This window comes from Bombus terrestris, chromosome 6 (assembly GCF_910591885.1).
Source record: "Bombus terrestris chromosome 6, iyBomTerr1.2, whole genome shotgun sequence".
NCBI lineage: Eukaryota > Metazoa > Arthropoda > Insecta > Hymenoptera > Apidae > Bombus > Bombus terrestris.
In genome coordinates, this window is record NC_063274.1 from 14574858 (window position 1) to 14592788 (window position 17931).

General features: G+C 31.7%; 2 protein-coding genes across 6 annotated transcripts in view; one reads left to right on the forward strand and one right to left on the reverse strand.

Moving 5' to 3' along the window:
* Positions 1 to 16777, forward strand: LOC100649926 (golgin subfamily B member 1). 4 transcript variants are annotated; one of them, XM_012309613.3, is made up of 11 exons: positions 1 to 263; positions 1237 to 1410; positions 1485 to 1862; positions 1946 to 2298; positions 2384 to 3143; positions 3304 to 3412; positions 4476 to 4604; positions 4740 to 13623; positions 15154 to 15317; positions 15611 to 15665; positions 15966 to 16777. In XM_012309613.3, the coding sequence occupies exons 2-11, from the start codon at positions 1243 to 1245 to the stop codon at positions 15988 to 15990; spliced, it is 11025 nt and encodes a 3674-aa protein (XP_012165003.1). In that variant the 5' UTR covers positions 1 to 263; positions 1237 to 1242; the 3' UTR covers positions 15991 to 16777. The 4 variants fall into 4 exon arrangements, with proteins under 4 accessions (XP_012165003.1, XP_012165004.1, XP_020719155.1 ...); XM_012309614.3 differs by having other exon boundaries at positions 3304 to 3370; XM_020863496.2 differs by lacking the exon at positions 1 to 263 and having other exon boundaries at positions 1189 to 1410.
* The window catches only part of LOC100650037 (arylsulfatase B), a 12798-nt gene continuing 11367 nt past the window's right edge, over positions 16501 to 17931 (reverse strand). For both annotated transcript variants that reach the window (XM_012309612.3, XM_012309611.3), the window contains exon 9: positions 16501 to 17837. In XM_012309612.3, the coding sequence (XP_012165002.1) occupies positions 17457 to 17837 (381 nt within the window). In that variant the 3' untranslated portion in view covers positions 16501 to 17456. The remainder of the gene's footprint in view (positions 17838 to 17931) is intronic.

Here is a 17931-nt window from a genome sequence, read left to right on the forward strand (position 1 = left end):
CAACACTTCAAACTCCAACTGCTTCCGTATGTAAAGGGAGTAATGTAGACTTTACATTTTGAGGCATAGGATTACAATTTGCCTGGTATTTTTATGTACTTATTAGTAAAATTATTGTAAATATTGTAAAATTGATGAAATATGGACATAAATGGATTCGGTATTGATTACATACAGATGTGAGTGATAAAAATACTTTAATAAAATATGTGCACGAATGATAACGGGTTTCCATCTTGACAATTTCAGAAATATAAATAAAGGTAAATACAGTTTGAAAAATAATTACTTTGTGTTCTTATAAAAATACAAGTTTGTTTAGAACATATATGAAAACCAATTATTTTGATATGATTTCTAGTTTTTAATGTCAAAGAATGTTAGAATATGTGTTTTTCTCTAGTAACATATATTACGTCATCTCATTACTATTTAAACTTATCTATGTAATTTTATTTATTGTTTATCATATTATCTATTTACTTCGTAATTCGTGTATATCATGTTCTTTTTCTAATTAAACATATTTTGAGGTTAACTTCTTCAGTTATCTATTCATTAGAAAGCCATATGTGTCATATTATAATTTAAGTTTAATATATTATATGTAGAATTTGCTTAATTATTTTTTGATATTATATTAAGCAAATATATAAATGTTTTATATATTTTTTATATTGTAGCTGTATAAATGTTTTGATATATAAAAATAAATTGATATTAAATATACATAAGTACTAAAAGTTTTATATCTAGATTTATATTAAGTGTATATTTCTTATTGTTGTATATAATATGTATACATTAAAATTAATATATGTGATACTTAAGTATGCATTAATGAAAATGTCTATGTACAATACATAAGTCTGATTATAATATTAGTATATTTCTTATCTGATAGTTTATATAAGATGTCATTGAAAAAGTTTCTACTTAAACGCTATGTTGTAAGCATTAAATATGCCACAAGGTAACTCGTGTATTCTGACATTCAATATCTATATACATAGATAATACAATTAGTTTACCCCCATTTAGCTTTCATCCAATTAGTCTATGAAAATGAGAGCAGTGGGTGACACACTGTCTGACCACTTTATAGAAACTTTCACTGCCATTGACATCATAATTTCTTATTTAAAGGAGTTTATACAAATACAATAAAAGAGTTTAAACAAAGTTTGTTTTATACAAATTATAATGAAGTGGTTTTTATTGTTCTTAATTCTACAGTTTACAATGTGGGGTGCATCGGAAGAACCACCAGGAACCACAGAGGGAGAAGCATCTGAATCAATGGCACATGCGAAAGAAAAATGTGAACAAAATAAAAGCCAGTTGGAATCTCTTAAAGAAATTATGTTGAAAAATAAACAGAGTTTAAAAAAGAAAGAAGAGGAAGTTCAGGTAATAAATATTAATTTATAAAATTTTAATGAAAAGATTTGAATATTTCATTGAAAATTTAAATTTAAATTTAGGAATATGCAAGGAGACTTTCCAAAATTAAATCCAGAGCTAAATTGTCACGTAGGAGTAGAGAAAGAAATTTGACTTCTACAGATGTAACTCATACATCTGAGACATCTTTAGCATATACATCTGAAGAAAGCATTGATGATATTAGTCAGGCAAAAACTGCAAAAGCAAAGTCTACTTTACTCCAAAAGAAGCTAGCAGAAAATAGAAAAGCTTTTGAACAACGTAACAAAGAAATAATAGAAACTAAACGTGCAGTTGAAGAGAAAGTAGAAGCTATTAGGCAACAGTTAGAAGAAAAAGATGTGGCAGTAGTGGGTTTTCAAAGGGATCAATTATCATCCATTGCTCCTGTTAAACCAGTCATGATTACTTCTGATGTTAGCAAATAATTTTTACATCCTTTTAATAATAAATATTTTTACTATGCTATTGGTAATTATACTTAATATTTTAATTATAGGTCATGTCACCAATACAAATTGAGAGTATTCAGGAAAAAGAAAATAAAATTGCAGAACTTACTAATAAAATTTTGGAGCTTGAAGCTACAATTATGGATCTCCAAGAAAATTTAAAAGAAAAAGACTCTGTTATTGAATCTAAGACAAAGGCAGTTACCCTTATGTCTGCAGATCTTTCAAAAAAGGGTAAAACGACGTTAGACACTCTCGAAGATACGAAAGACGAAATGCGAACGATGCAGGAACACTTTGTACTTTTAGAGACATCCCTGAAAAATAAGAACGAAAATCTCTTAATACAATTGCAAGAAAGGGATAATAAAATAACAGAACTAGAAAATTCGGTTGATGGGTAATTTTATAAACTTGTTAAATATATTTTATAACTGATTAAAATATATTTATTTATTGTTTCTTTTATCTATTACTTTATTTAGGTTTAAGAAAGAAATTAACAAGCAAAAGTTGTCTGAGTCAGCAAGTGCTGACTTTTCTCGTTCCACAATGGATGCTTTGGTAGAAACTAAAGAAGCAATGAAATCAATGCAAGAAAATTTTGTACTAATGGAATCTTCCCTTAAAGCGAAAAATGAGAATTTATTACAACAATTAAAAGATTATGAGTTGAAGTTAGCAGAAGCTAATGAACGAGTTTTTAAATTGGAATCTGGTATTGGAATAGTCAGAGATCCAACTGTTGATGATTTGCAGTTTAAATTGGAAAAATTGGAACATAATAATAAGCAGTTGCAAGATGAAAAATATGAGTTACAGAAAGGTGTTGCAGAATTACAAGATAAAATTGTAAATATATCTATGCATGGTAATGGTGCAATAATGGAAAAGGATAATAGAATAGTTGAACTTGAAAATTTAGTAGAGGAGTTAAAACAATCTAATAAGCTTCTTGAAGAAGAATCTAAAGCAGAATTGCAAAATCAAGTAGCAGATTTAACATTAAAAAATGAAGAATATTCAAATAAAATAACCGATCTTGAAAATTTGGTACATAAACTTGAAGAACAAAAAAATGAAATCGTGGCAAAATTACCAGAAGAAAGTACTATTAAAGAAGGTGAAAAAGTGATGAAACTTACCAAAGAATTGGAAGAATTAAATAAGAGTATGATTAAAATTAAAGCACAACATAAAAGTAAAGTAAAAAGCCTACAAAAGCAGTTGGAGAATTTTAAAAAGGTAAAATATATTACTATTGATTTATAGGTTTATAAGGCCAAAAATTTATTAATCATTTCAAAGCTTTATAATTTTTAAATTGATCAATTATTTGAAAGTATAAGTAATTATTTACTTAAAATAATAATGAAATTCATTTATATGTAATTTTGTAATTTAGGTGTCTGATACAAATGCAGAACTTGTCAGATTGGGGAACCAAGTGGCATTATTAGAGGAAGAGAAAGGTAACCTTCAGCTGAGTCTGGTAGACTTTGATGAGCTTAAAGGTAGGAACCAGGGCAGAAATTCTGTCATCGTTGTTTTCATTGTTCTAGTTTTGTTATCAATTTTACGTGCAATGCATTGTCTATTTATATTATTCTTAAAATAATTATCCATAAGTCCTGTTGTTGTCTTCCTTACTGCAGAGAAATTTCAATGCCTATGTACATATTTATACATATGTATTTAATGATACATATAAGAAATTTATATTGAATTTTTTATAACTGATCTTGTATATATGAAATAGTTATATATATATACACATATATATATATAGCACAAATTGTTAATATTTTTTGTATTCTTGTTGCTTACCCCATAAGAGAAATATTGCTATTGAGACAATTGTAATTGTGCTAATTTCCGGTGATGGAATCTTTTTACCTGATTAGTTAGATACTTATACTAAATTATATAAATATTTATTGAGATTACTAATCAATTATATCATATCAGGTTTATTATTTTAACATAACATGGTACCTACTTTACTTGTCAAAGTTTGCTACACTCTGATTCATAGAACTAGATTTATTTGTTAGCAAATATTTAATTTTGTATTATCTTTTACATGATTTTTTGCATAATTAACATACTTGCATGAACAATTAGAAAAAAAAGCAATTTTGCCATCTTTTTTAAAACCTTTGCAGTATATTGTATAATATTATTGATATTATATAAAATAACTGTCTAATATGGTTCAAAATATACAAGTTAACACTTGCATATATATTAATAAATAAATAGGCGATAATTAAATTAACAAACAGACCAATTTATATTTGCTTTAAATTTGGGAATTTGTTTGTTGAATTAATGATTTGAAGAATATTAATCATGCTTAGTATAAGATCAATTAATCTTAAAATTAATTAATTAATGTAAGATTAATTAATAATTGGAGAACAGTTGATATGTTTAATTAAAAATTGTTGAATCTAAGCTTGTTGAATATGGGTTTACTTGTAATAATGCAATATTTAAGTTGCTTGCTTTTGCATTTACTATCATTTAATATCAATTATATACATACATCATTGGCATGTTGTACGATTTGCATAGCCTCAGCAGGAGATTGGCAAGAACGTGTTGTTGATCTTGAAAGTAAAGTTTCTGCTCAAACGAAAGAAATTGAAATGCAAATTGAAGCCATTGCTACTCTAGAGAATCAAAAATTGGATCTTATGCAAGGTAATCTATGTATTATTTTTTTTTGTATTAATTTGAATATAAAATTAATATTGAATACCAGATTTAAAAAACATTTTAAAAGGCATAAAATATAGATTTAATTATTCCATAATGAGTATTTGATTTTCACCTTAGAGCTCCATATGGCGAAGCGGGAAATTTCGTCTCTAGAGGCAGAAAATGCAGAATCCGAGAATCTTAGAGTAACTGCAGAAATGAAAGTGGTAGATCTTGAAGAGCAATTAGAAGCTATGCATAGATTGCTAAATGAAAGTAAATTAGAATCTTCAACGGAAGCTAATCATACAGAATTGATTAAACAAGTGGCATCCCTAACACGAGAAAATACCGAGTTATATAATAGAATATCAAAACTCGAGGAGAAAGGAACATCTGACAGTGGGTCAACAGAGTCGTTCGAAACTGTACAAGAATTAGACAAGACTGATTTATTGAAAAAGGTCGAAGATTTGATACAGAAAAATAGTAATTTAACCCTTAAATTAAATAAACTTCAAGAAAAAGAAAATTTCCATGCTGAATCTACAGAATCTATAAATGACCCGGATAAAAATGAATTATTAAAGAAGATTGGTCAATTAACCCAAGAAAACACAGATTTAACGATGAAGTTAAGCAGAGTGGAAGAGAAAGGATCTTCTGATACGGGATCGACAGAATCTTTTGAACGGATTCCAGAGCACAACGAAAGTATAACAAAAATCGAGCTTCTCACACAAGAAAATAGCGAACTTGTAATTAAACTTACAAAACTTGAGGAACAACTAGAACATGTAGAATCTAAATCAAACGTTGATTTGAAATTAAAAGTTGATACTTTATTACATGAAAATGATAATCAGTCTGTAGAATTATCTAGCCTCAGAATTCAAATAACAAATCTTATTGAAGAGAATAGTAAATTGCAGAAACAAATTGAAACATTGTCTAATATTGTCAAATTGGATGATGATTCTCAAATTGAAACGAAATTATCTGAAGCTTCTAAGATATCAATTAGAGAAATTGATTTTAAAGCACAAGTTGATATATTAATGGAAGAAAAAAGTCTTTTACAAAAAGAGGTAAAAGAATTACGTAATTCATTAGATCAGTGGCATGAAACGACTCAGGATCTTCAAATCAATGATTTGAGAACCAAAATAGAAGAATTATTGAAAGAAAATGAAGAAGTAGTTACGAAGGTGTCAGAACTTAAAAGTTTTAATCAAAAGTTGAAAGATAATTTAACTGAGGTGATGCTAGAAAAAGAAAAATTACATCTAAAAATGAATCAAATGTTGCAAAATGATCCTGATAATGAGAAGTTAGAACTTATTGAAAAATTAGAAAAACTAAATCAAGAAAAACAAGATGCTGTTCAAGATAGCACTGGTTTACAAAAATCGGGTCAGGAAATATTTGAAATTCCACAATCCGATGATGCCCTGTCTCAACAAACAGAATCCATGATTGTTGCTTCCTTAGAACATGAGATAGAAAAATGCAAAAGCTTAATCACAGAACAAACAGGCCTAATTGAAGAAATGAAAATAAAACTTGCAAACAAGGAAGAAGAATTAGAGGAAAAAGGTAAACAGATTATGGAATGTGAAAAGTCTGGAAAGAAAACAGAAAGCTTGGAAAATGAATTAAAAGAAATGTTTAATACCTTAGAAGAATGGAAATATAAATGCAATGAAATGCAGGAAAAGATGGAGAAACTGGAAGCAGGAAAAGCTTCCATTGAAGAGGGATTCAAAATTTTGCAAAATGAATACAAAATATTGCTAGATGAAAAGGAAAAGAAAGATGCAGAAATTATTTCACTGCAACAACAATTACATAGTACAACGACGACATTTGAATTAAAGCATCAGGAGCAAATTGCAGCTGTCTCTGAAAAGGATAATGAAATTGCTAATTTTAAAGCAATTATTGAAGACAAAAATCAAGAGTTACAAGCTAAAAATGCAGAATTACAAAATAAAATGATTATGATAGATAGTTTACAGGATGAATTTAATAACTATAAAATGTTAATCCAAGACAAAGATTCATTGCTAACGTCGATATCTAACGAAGTAGCAAATCTTAGTAATCTAGTGAAAAGTAAAGAAGAAGAAATACATTCTTTGAAAAAAGACATTGTTGAATTGAATAACAAAGTAAAGGAATCAAAACCTATGAAAGATTATGATGCTTTGCTAGAGCAATTGAAAGATAAGAATATGATCCTTGATGAACTGGAATGTAAGATCAATGCAACCACGAAAGAAAATAGTAATTTATTGGAAAAAGTAAAAAATCTGTCTCAGCAAAATTACGATATTCAAAATCAATTAGTCGAGAAGCAACGAGAATTTGTTGATTTAATTACAATGAAAGATCATCTAGAAGTACAAATTGTGGAAGCTAAGAATGAAAAAAGTGAAGCTGAAAGGCAAGTTTGGGAATTACAGAGCATTATAGATAATAATACAGGATTTGTGAATGATGTGCAAGCAGAATTAAGAAGCACATATAAACAAATAGAACAATTAAAAGTGAAGCATACTGAAGATACCCAACTGCAAAATCAGAGACTTGAAAATGTAATTGAAGAATTGAATGCCAAGATGCAAGAATGTGAAATCTTGAAAGGTGAATTAGAAGAAAAGGAAAGACTAGTTGGTCATAATATAACTGAAGAAGCTAAACTTGCTTTAGAAGCTAAAGTTGCCGATTTGGAGCAAAAGTTAAAGGATTCGGACGACAAGATACAAATGCAGCTAGAAAAGATGAAAAAAATTGCCGCTAATCTAAAGAAGAAGACAGCGGTATGTCAAGAGCTTGAGAGTAGAGTTACCGAGCTCGAAGAGAAGTGGACGACCGAAAAAGATGAAAAAGAAGCTAAAAACAAGCAAATTCAGGATGTGGAGATTGCAATACGCGAAAAGGATAATAGAATAGCCGATTTAGAAGAGAAATTAATACAAGCTAGAAACGAGTCCACGGAAGCTTCCAAAAATATCGAAAGATTAACAAATGATTTGACTAATTCAAAGGAGAAGATGCCTCTCCTTATGCAACAACTTACAGAAATGGAAGAGGAAATTGTGAAGTTACGTAAAGATATTGAATCTTCTACAGCAGAACTTGCAACAGAAAGAGAAGGCAAACAGAATATAATCTCGGAATATGAATCTTATAAACAGCAGGTTATTCAAGAAAATGAACGTAAACAATTGGAGCTAGAGGACATAAAGGAGAAAGCTAGAGAGCTTAGTGTACGAATGCAAGTTATGGAAGCAGAGTATGTTGACCAGCTTGCATTAATTAATGATCTTAAGGCTCAAAATGGGCTGTTACTGTCGAAGCAGGCGCATATTAATGAAAAATTGGAAACTGTTGAAAAAGAGTCGGAAGAACGCAGATTGTTAATCGAGCAGATGGAGAAAGCAGTTATTAACACATCATCGGAAACCACTCAAACTTTGGAAGAAGAAGTTACTGAGGATGATACAAAAATGACTGGAGTCCAACATTGTAGTCATTGTGAACAATGCCAGACTTTGGTGCAAGCATTGGAAGCGAAATTACAAGAACGAGAAGCTGAAATTGAGAATTTGGATAATGAATTAGCTAATTCCATTGGTAACTTTGTTCAGATGAGAGAATCTCTTAGATTCAACGATTTGATGAATCAAACTAGTATGAGAAACAGATCATTGGAAGATCCATACAATGATCTTTTGTTCCAGTATAATTCATTGATAGCAAATCACGAGGAGGTGAAAGCAAAATTGGAGGAAACATTGAGAGAAAATAAAGAATTGATAGGAAAAGTTGAAGAACAGCAATCTAGAAATGTCACTTTGGAAGAGAAGATAGTTAGAACAGAGCAGATATTGGAAGGCAATAAACAGAACACAGAAAGATTGGAGGGCGCTGATCTATTAAATTCTGATTTAACCAAAGAATGCAAAGTACGAGAAACAGAATTATTAAACATGCAACAAAAGATGCAAATTGTTCAGAAACGCGCTGATGAACTAGAACAACAATTGAACTTTCAAATAGATTCTCTTAAATCAATGGAAGCACAGAGAGAAATGGCAGAAAAATTGTTGCAAGATACTAGACACAGTTTGGAACAAGAAATTGAATCTCTTAAAGTCGATAAAGAATCCAGTGAAAAGAGAATAGAGGAATTAAAGATGGAGTTAGATGCATATAGAAATTGGAATACAGAATCTATAGAAAAATCAAAGAAAGAGTCACCCGTTCTTGACAGTGCTCCTCAGAATAATGCTCCCCAATTATTTGATGCTTCTAAAATCTTTGGTATGTCATCTGCTTCCAATTCTGATCTTTTGACTAACAAAGAAGTGAGAAGGTTGCAGACTTTACTAAATGAAAAGGAAGCACAGTGCTCTAATCTAACTCAAGAGATCAATCATTTGCAGAAATTGATGATTGAAGAGAGAACACAGATATCTCAGAATTATAGTCAACGTGTTGAAGAATTAGAAGTTTCACAGAAACAATTACATGCTGCAGAGGCAAATGTGGAAAAGTTAAAAGAAGTACTGGCTGAAAAAGAAAAACAGGTTGATTCACTGAATGTAGAGTTACATAATCTTAGTACGCAAATGATGGAACAGCAAAATGATATGGAAAATAAGTTCAAGGATTCATTGTTAGCTAAAGATAATCAGATAGAGAAATTAAATATGACTTTAATCTCCATGAAGGAAGAATTAAACAAAACTGTTGAAAATAAAAACCAACAAGAAGTCCTTTTAGACTCATGCAAATTACAAATAAATAACTTAGAGGCAGAACTGAAAAATTCTACTGATCTTGAATTGATACCAGAGCTGGAAAATCGTGTATCAATTCTTACCAAGGAGAGAGATTTGTTGCAACTGCAAGTGAATGACTTGTCTAGGTCCATGGAAGAATTGAAGGACTCTATGAACGTTGAACGACACTTGCAGATAGAGATTGAGAAAACTATGCACGAGAGAGATGAAGCTAGAGAACTAGTTGTAAACCTTACTCGAGCTCTGGAAGAGGCGAATAAACAGTCTGATAAAACGCTTACCATCACGGATACGTCAAAAGAATCTACTCCATTAGAGGAAATTACTGTTGGACAACAGACAGAACCGGAGACCACAAAAGTTACAACAGAGGAAATTCAGCAGGAGGTTTCCTTGGATGTGGAAGCAGCATGGGATGCTGAATCGATGGAAAAACTCGATGAGGAAACCTGGGGATGGAATGCGGATGATGCTCAGTTAGCTGATGAACAGCATCTCACTACTACATTGATTCCAAGCAAGGAAATGCAGTTACAAGCCAAAATAGATGATCTTCAGGATCAGATCAAAGATTTAGAGAAGGAGAAGGAGAAGATGATGGAAGAAAGTAAGACTACTCAATTGAGGAATGCAAAAATGATAAAAAAATTGAAGGAGTATAAGGTACAGCTGGAGAGTCTCCAGCAACAGATAAAAATACAAAAGTCAGCAAGTGATTTTTATGAATTGGATTCTGCAATAGAGGAAGAATTGAAATCTCAGATTAGTAAATTGGAAAAGACCTTGATAGAGCTTAAAGAAGAACAGAAAAATACTGTTGCTGAGAAAGAGGCTTTAATAAAACGTTTAGATGTGGTAGTTTCTGCGAATGAAAGGTATATGGAAATGAAAGAAAGACAGGACATGGATATGGAAGTATTACGTATTCAAAATAAGGAATTATCTGATAAAGTCGAGGCTCTTGACAAACGACTACGGGGAAGTGCAGTTAAGTTAGACGAAAATGACATTTCTCAAAATGAAAACATTTCTTCGAACGAAGAGTCTAAACCAGCCACACAGGAACGTTCTCGAGAAAAGCGATCTGTTCAAGAAGCAGATTATGAAAATTTGTGTAAAACATATAAGGATGAGATCGACGATCTTAAGGATGAGATGGAGGCACTTGCAACTGAAAATGAGCAACTTCAACATTTCTTAGAAGATTTAAAGATGAAATTATCTGCTTTAGAATCAAAACGAACTGCAGAAGAAAATGAATCTATCCAGATCGTAGACGATTTAAATAAAAGAATTTCGGAATTGCAGGGAATGTTAAGCAAATCTAGAGAAGAATATGATTTATTGAGGAAGCAGTACGAACAGAGTTTGATGGATGCCAATGATCAAGTTACGGCCATGAGACAAAATACTGATTTTTTGAAGGAGGAAGCATTTGAAAAAACTAGTAAATTGGAAATGGAAATAGCCGATTTGCGTCAACAAATCGAAACCTCCGAATCAAATGCCATCGAACTACAGAAAAGATTACAGGACGTTCTACAAGAAAAAGTATCTGCAGAAGAAAAGCTAACTGCTTTAACGACATCTTCAGAGAAACAATTATCTTCTATGAATGCGTCGATGGTGGAAGTGATCGAACTTTTGAATATCAGAATACAAGAAGTGGCGGACTTGAAGCAGGAACTTCAAAAACAGTATACGGACAATGAAGGTGCAAAGTTAAAATTGCAGGATACTATACAGGGTCTAAATCAGGAGCTCAGTGAAAAGAAACAACAGCTGGAAATTCTGAAGAAATCTCTTAGTGACAAAGAAAATGAATGTATTCAGCAACAGAGTATGGAAACTGTCAGTGCTACTGTCAGTCAAGCTACTCAAGAGTTAGTACAAAAACATGCAATAGAAATTGAGGAAAAAGAAAAACAGATACAAAATCTTAATGAAAGACTATCGACGTCAGAGAAAATTATAAGTGAGCATTCACTTGAAAAACAGAATAATATTTCCCAGTTTCGTGCTTTGCAACAAGAACTGGAACTTTTAAAACAGAATTTGATGGAAAAGGAGTCAAGTCTAGAATCTATTCAGGTTAATTTAATATCAATAACTGACCAGTTGACTAAGAAACAACTAGAGTTATCTGAAAGCAAGGCAAGAGTTCAGAATTTGTCGTTGGATAATCAAAGATATATGGAAACGATTGAAGAACTGAATAAGCGTTTGAATGAATCTGAAGCAGCATCAGTCAGCGTAAATGAATACATATTACGTATTCAGACTTTAGAGCAAGAAGTTCAAAGTACGACATTAACTTTGAGGGAGAAAGAGTCAATTTTGCAGCATCATATTCAAGAAACCGCAGAGCAGAAGACAGTTTTAGACAACAATAAAATTGAAATTGATAAACTTCGTACAGAGGTACAAAACGTAGAGGATTTGAAAAATGAGCTCTTAAGGAAGACAGAACGAATAGACAGTTTAAATTTGGAATTAGAAGCCACTCGTAAGACATTAGAAGAAACTCATCATAGTTTGAATGAGAAGGTATCTCTATTAGAGAAGAACAGTCAAATGTTAAATGAGAAACAAATGGAAATTGATAGATTATCAACTACTGTACAGCAGAGTCAACACCAACAGAGCTCTTCTAATACTATAGATGGTTTACCAGTATTTCGAATGGGTAATAATGAACAAAATTTACAGCGTACAATAGATAACATGCAGGTTGAATTGGAAAGGAAGGAAGAAGAGATTGAGCATTTGAAATACATTCTAAATGAAAATACATATCCCAGTATAATTCAAGAAATGCAACAAAGAATCAATTGCCTGTATAATGAAAAGGCTGAGTTGGAATCTGCTTTGGAAGTAGCTACTATAAGAGCTGAAGATAAGGAAAAACAAATTGATGCTTTGAAACAACGAATAGAGATACAAAATCAAGAATTTGTTTCCAAAGAAGAGGCAAGTCTTCATCCCAAAGATCGAAGATCGGTTCAAGATCAAGAACAAATTGTTAGGCTTCAAAATGAGTTGTATGCCAAGGAACAGGAAATTAACGAACTAAAGTATGTCATAGCTGAGAAAGACTCTCAGTTGTCTCTTCAAGCCAGCATGGAGCCTCAATCAGATGAATTTGAATTGCGTGAAATGGTGCAGAGATTGACTACTGAATTATATGGTAAGGAACAGGAAATTCAACATTTGAAATCAACAATTGTTGGATTGCAGAAAGAAGTTTCTCGTTTGCAAGAATTTGAGAGGCTCTCGGAAACAACCAAAGAAGTTATACAAAAACTTAGTATCGAGAAAGAACAGGTTCGTTTGAAGGCTCATGAATTCTTGGAGAAGAAACTGAGAGAGAAAGAAATGGAGATCGACGAAATAAAGCAAAGATTAGCCAAGGAAAATCAAAATATTTTAAACGAACTACGATTGAGGGATACGGACATTGAAAATCTGAAGAAGCAACTGAAAGAATTTTCTACGATAGAGCAGACAATGAAAAACGAATTGCATCAGAAGGACGAAGAATTGATTCGAGTAAGCTCTGACCTGGCAGAGAAGGAACGTAGGTTGGCCGAATTGAGTATCACCAAAGATGCGGAGCTTCACAATTTGAAAATTCAAATTCATGAAAAGGAGGAACGTATAGAGGAAGTTTTAGCATCATACGATGAAGCAGGAAAACAACTTACCGAACTCAAAAATACTTTAGCGGCAAGAGAAATGGAAATAAATTCATTGAAGACACTTTTAGAAGAGAAAGTGAAGGAATATGAATTAATTCGAAATGTTTTAACGAAAGACGTTCCTGCGACTGATACTTCTGCAGTTCGAAGCGTAGAAGCTTCTGATGAAGAAAACAAAGCGTCGACTTCGCAAGAACTAGATCTTGCGTTGTATATGCTTCATCAAAGGGATGTCAGATGCGAAGAATTGACGCATGAATTGATGCAGTTACTCGAAGAACGTGACACATTGCAATTACGCCTCTCTAATGCAATCAGAGTGAACGAAGAGCTGAGAAAGATGGGCAGTTCAGCGAGCTCCGACCTCAGCCCTAAAAGGGAGGCGTCATCTTCTAGCACTGTGGAACCAATCGTGGAACATCCTTCACCGTCAAAGTCTGAGGGACCAGTCGAGATAGCGAAAGAGGCTATTGATACTCCAATTGGGGAAGACAAGGAAACTCTTGCCCTGAAGTATGTATTATATTCTTTTATCTTAATTAAATTGTATATATAGTACATAATTCATTGATATCTATCATTATTTACTATAGTCGCTATATAATGTTATACACATTCCTTTTTGGAATAGTTGAGGCATTAATATTTAACTTTATATGAGGTAATGTATTAGGTTGTCCCAAATGTTCCTTTCTTTCGTTTTATAGTTCCAATGGAACAGAATGGATCATACGTAATTCAATAAAATAATATAAAACAAAAGAATATTGTGCATCTATTATTTCCTTATAAAACGAAAGAAACTTTTGGGACAACTTAATACATATAATATATCTCTATGTTTTTAAATAGAAGTGGTCTTCAGGCATGGTTTATTTTGATTCTTTTTTATTCACAAAGAAAAAATGTATTATTATTGAAGGACTTTTATAAATTTCAATTCAAACATTTTGTCGAAGAATTATTATTTTAAAATAATACTTTTTAGTGTCAAGGAAAATAATTACACATTTGATTCTAACGTATTATCCTCTGTAATATTTTTTATTCGTTTAGCTGATAGTTTCTATTAAATATCATAATTCAATAAAAAGAGTTTTTATCATTGTGTTAATTAAAAGATTACACATCTGTTTAGCCCCTAAGTTTGCTTAGTGCGTAGCAGATCTGGAAACAAGCTTTCCAAGTTGATTCATCCTTTCCTCTGTAGCCCTGTATGATCTGTTCATGTTGTTTGAAGCTCTGCACCAATTAATCTGAACAAGACAAATGTTTTCAATTAAATATGAATGCGTTTCAAGAAACGAATGAGTGTCAATTTTTTGGAGCTCCTGTTACGTTCAGCACATTAAAGATTCAAAGGTTTGATAAGCAAAATTTTCTTTCAAATCTTTTTTCTTGAATTGTATACAAGATACCGTTGAAATTATGGTACAAGCAGTCGGGTGATGATTTTATATGCAAAAATAAGTCGAAAAGAAGGAATGACATTTTTTCGTTTAACGCTTCATTTTCAAGAGAAGTGTGTTTGAAAGCTTAGCAAATAGTGACATTGTCCATGTTTAATAATACAGACACGAGCAGAAACAAAAGTTTCATAATTTGAAATTTCCAGCTAATGCAGGATACCTGATGGGCTTTTAAACTTAATCTTTTCGAAAACGGAGCTTTAAATAAAAAAGTGATATTCTTTTCTTTTTCTAATCTATTTTTGCATGTAAAATCACCACCCGATCGCTTGTAGTATGATTTCGGAGACATCCTGTATAGCATCTTTAGATTGAACAAAAGAAAAGAAAACATAGATATTGGACTTTAATGGGTTCAGTTTAATAAATTCACGGATCAGCTGGTTGTAAAGACATAAGCTACTTATAAGAGCTTTAAATGTGTGAATGATGCGGTGGTAAATTCCTTTCTGAGCACTTCATTCGTAAGGAGAGAATTAACTTTACATTTTTTTCGGCGGAAATATGCTAAGATGTGTTTGTGAGTAGTATAGTAAGCTCCTTATTTCATTGTACAAGCTAGTTTTCCCTTTAGGCTGTCGCAGCTGCAAACGGTGAGCCACGCAAAAGACGTGCGATTGAGGGATGAGCGAGAATTGAGGCACACACAGCAAATGTCTTTGCTAGCGCACAAAGACGTTCTAAGTACCTTGCCCCCAGAAGCAGCTGCCCGGCTCGTCAATGCAAATTATACACTCTGTATGTATCCTCAGGCATATTTAACATTTCCAGTTTTCATCTTCCAGAGTATTAAGCAATAGTACGTAGGACTCTTGTTTGGCTTTGTACGTGTTTTGTTTTTCATTATATTTTAAGCTCTTTTTTGAAATCTTAATCATTATCATAAAAGTGATGTAGTAGAACATTTGATTAGTTTGAAGAGAAAATTAACAAGATATAAAATTTTAGATAAATGTTTTGTAAGATTTTTATAGAAGTTTCAAGGTATTTTTAAAGCCTTGGCTATAAATCTTCTAATTTTTTGCTTACAGCTAGGGATGTTCAGAGTCAGTCGAGCGTTTTACTGAATTGGCTGTGGGGAAAAAGGTAATTTTCTAATTATATCAGTATAGATTAGTTTTGGTTAATAAAAAGAGATAATAACAGTCACTGACCTTTTAACTAATCGTTTCTAATTCTATAAAATATTTGGATGCTTAATCTCAATGTCGAATGAAATTTTTTTCCCTCATCCGTTCCTTTCATTTTATATTTTGATTTATAAATTCAAGAAAATATTTAGAATCGTGAGATAATGCATTATTATTTCTTTTTTCGAAATTTGTATATCCAAGAAATGTTTATCATAAGATAATTAACATTAATACGATGTCAACATAATTGTAGCACGCCAAAGGTGGTGCACATGTGATGGAATATTAATGACGGTGAAGTGAATACCATCCTTGCCTTCTGGATACATTCCTGCCAAGTGCCAACTGCCGGGGCTATTCCTGTAATTAGACTAGATCGAATGAGATAAACGTGATTAAAGATGTGACGCATGTATTCCTGTGATTCAAGGATGCAAAGATGTCTGTATTTTTAATGTGACAATTCTGGGCGTTGGAACATTAATCGTGTCGTGCTTCTAAAGGAATTTTTCCTGAAGCTTTTAAAACGAAAAACGAAAAAGTCGCTCCATCTCTTCAGAGGAAAAGAGAGTGTAAGAGCATGACTAAACTGTATTATAATCGTTGTATAGCTTTTGTGTTTAGATATATTATAACGAAACATTGCCTTGGAGAAAAACTGTATATTTCAGTTATTTTATTAGCTATAAAATTGTTAATAGTATAAGATGTTTCTCGGGTATCGAGTTCCGATATCTGATGGAAGAATATTTGTTCCGATGGTTACTCTTTATAGTTTTTGCAAACTGTTTTGTTCAAAATGTGTTTTATGCAAATTCTTTGTGATTTGCCAGCCATTTATTGACGTAAACGTTTCTAGAGAATGGTATCAATGAAATTGATAGTAAATTGAAATAAAATGCTGGTAAAACACAAGATCATCGAAATCTAGATATCGATCGCAAATAGAAGTGCCGTATTTGTTGCTTTTTAAATGCGATGATTCGAACTTTCTATTTCCACGAAATTTTGTACAGAGAGAAGAATGCGTCGGTGAATAAATAAATTATGAAATTGAAGTATTTATTCATAAAAGTGTTTTTATTGTTTATCATTCATGTGACAGATCTTAGTTAAATGAACGCACGTGCGCGTGTGTTTAATTCTGTTAGAAGTAATATAATCTAGTCATAGGTGTAATTTTTGTTTTTAATCAGTATGAATATTTCGTAAGTATTAATTAAGATTGTCGACTATTTACAAATGTTGCGAATTATTCGATGAATTTTCCTCAAAGTACAACAAACTTACTGAACAAGCGGTACCTTTAAACTTGGAATTTGTATTTTATCGTTGTCATCCTATTAACGATATAATACTTCTGTATATCGTATGGATCACATTTTCTATAGGAAATTAAAGAACGAGATGACACGAGATAAAAGCCGTGAAACTTCTGTACACGCTTTCATTTAATACATTTCGTGAATTTATAAACGAACAAGTATCGTGTGTAGTTTAACTATTAGAGTTCAAATAGAATACAAATAGAGTATTATTAACATCTTTGCAAAAGAGTACAACGAGTGTAATAAATTTTTATGGTAATTAAAAGAGGTTTAGCGTTCGTGTATCTCGTTTGAAGATGTCAATTTATATCTTTGTGTCTAGGCGCATCATTTCGTCTTGTATCTGGTACAACACTAGATATAGAAAATGTTTTTTCGCTGTCATCTATAGTACAAGTGACTCTTTCACGATAATTTTAATGTTCAGGATTCCCCAAGTTGTTCAAATTAATTTTCTGATACTTAAAAACAATTATTGCTCCAATGAGGAAAACACAAAAAATGATAGATATTACTGTCATCGCCTGATTGACGTCTTCAGGCTGCTTAATATTCGTATAAGCGAGCATTAATGGGTTAGTTTCGGTCCAACTGGTCCAGGTGTTATTCCAAAGCGATGGATCCGATCTGGGATCTCCATCCAAATTACTAGGAGGTATTACGGTTAATCCGTGCTTAATAAGAATCGTTTCAAATATAATTAAATTCAGAGGACTTTTCCCAGCAAGATTCACCATTTCGCAAGGATCTTGTTCTATATTAAAGAGACATGGTGCTATCATTGGCTCACAAGGGATCTGTAATAAAATTGTAGACAAATTTTTTAGCGGCTTGCAACACAAGGTGGTTATAAAACTTATTATAAGTTATGGTATTTTTACCAGTGAAAAT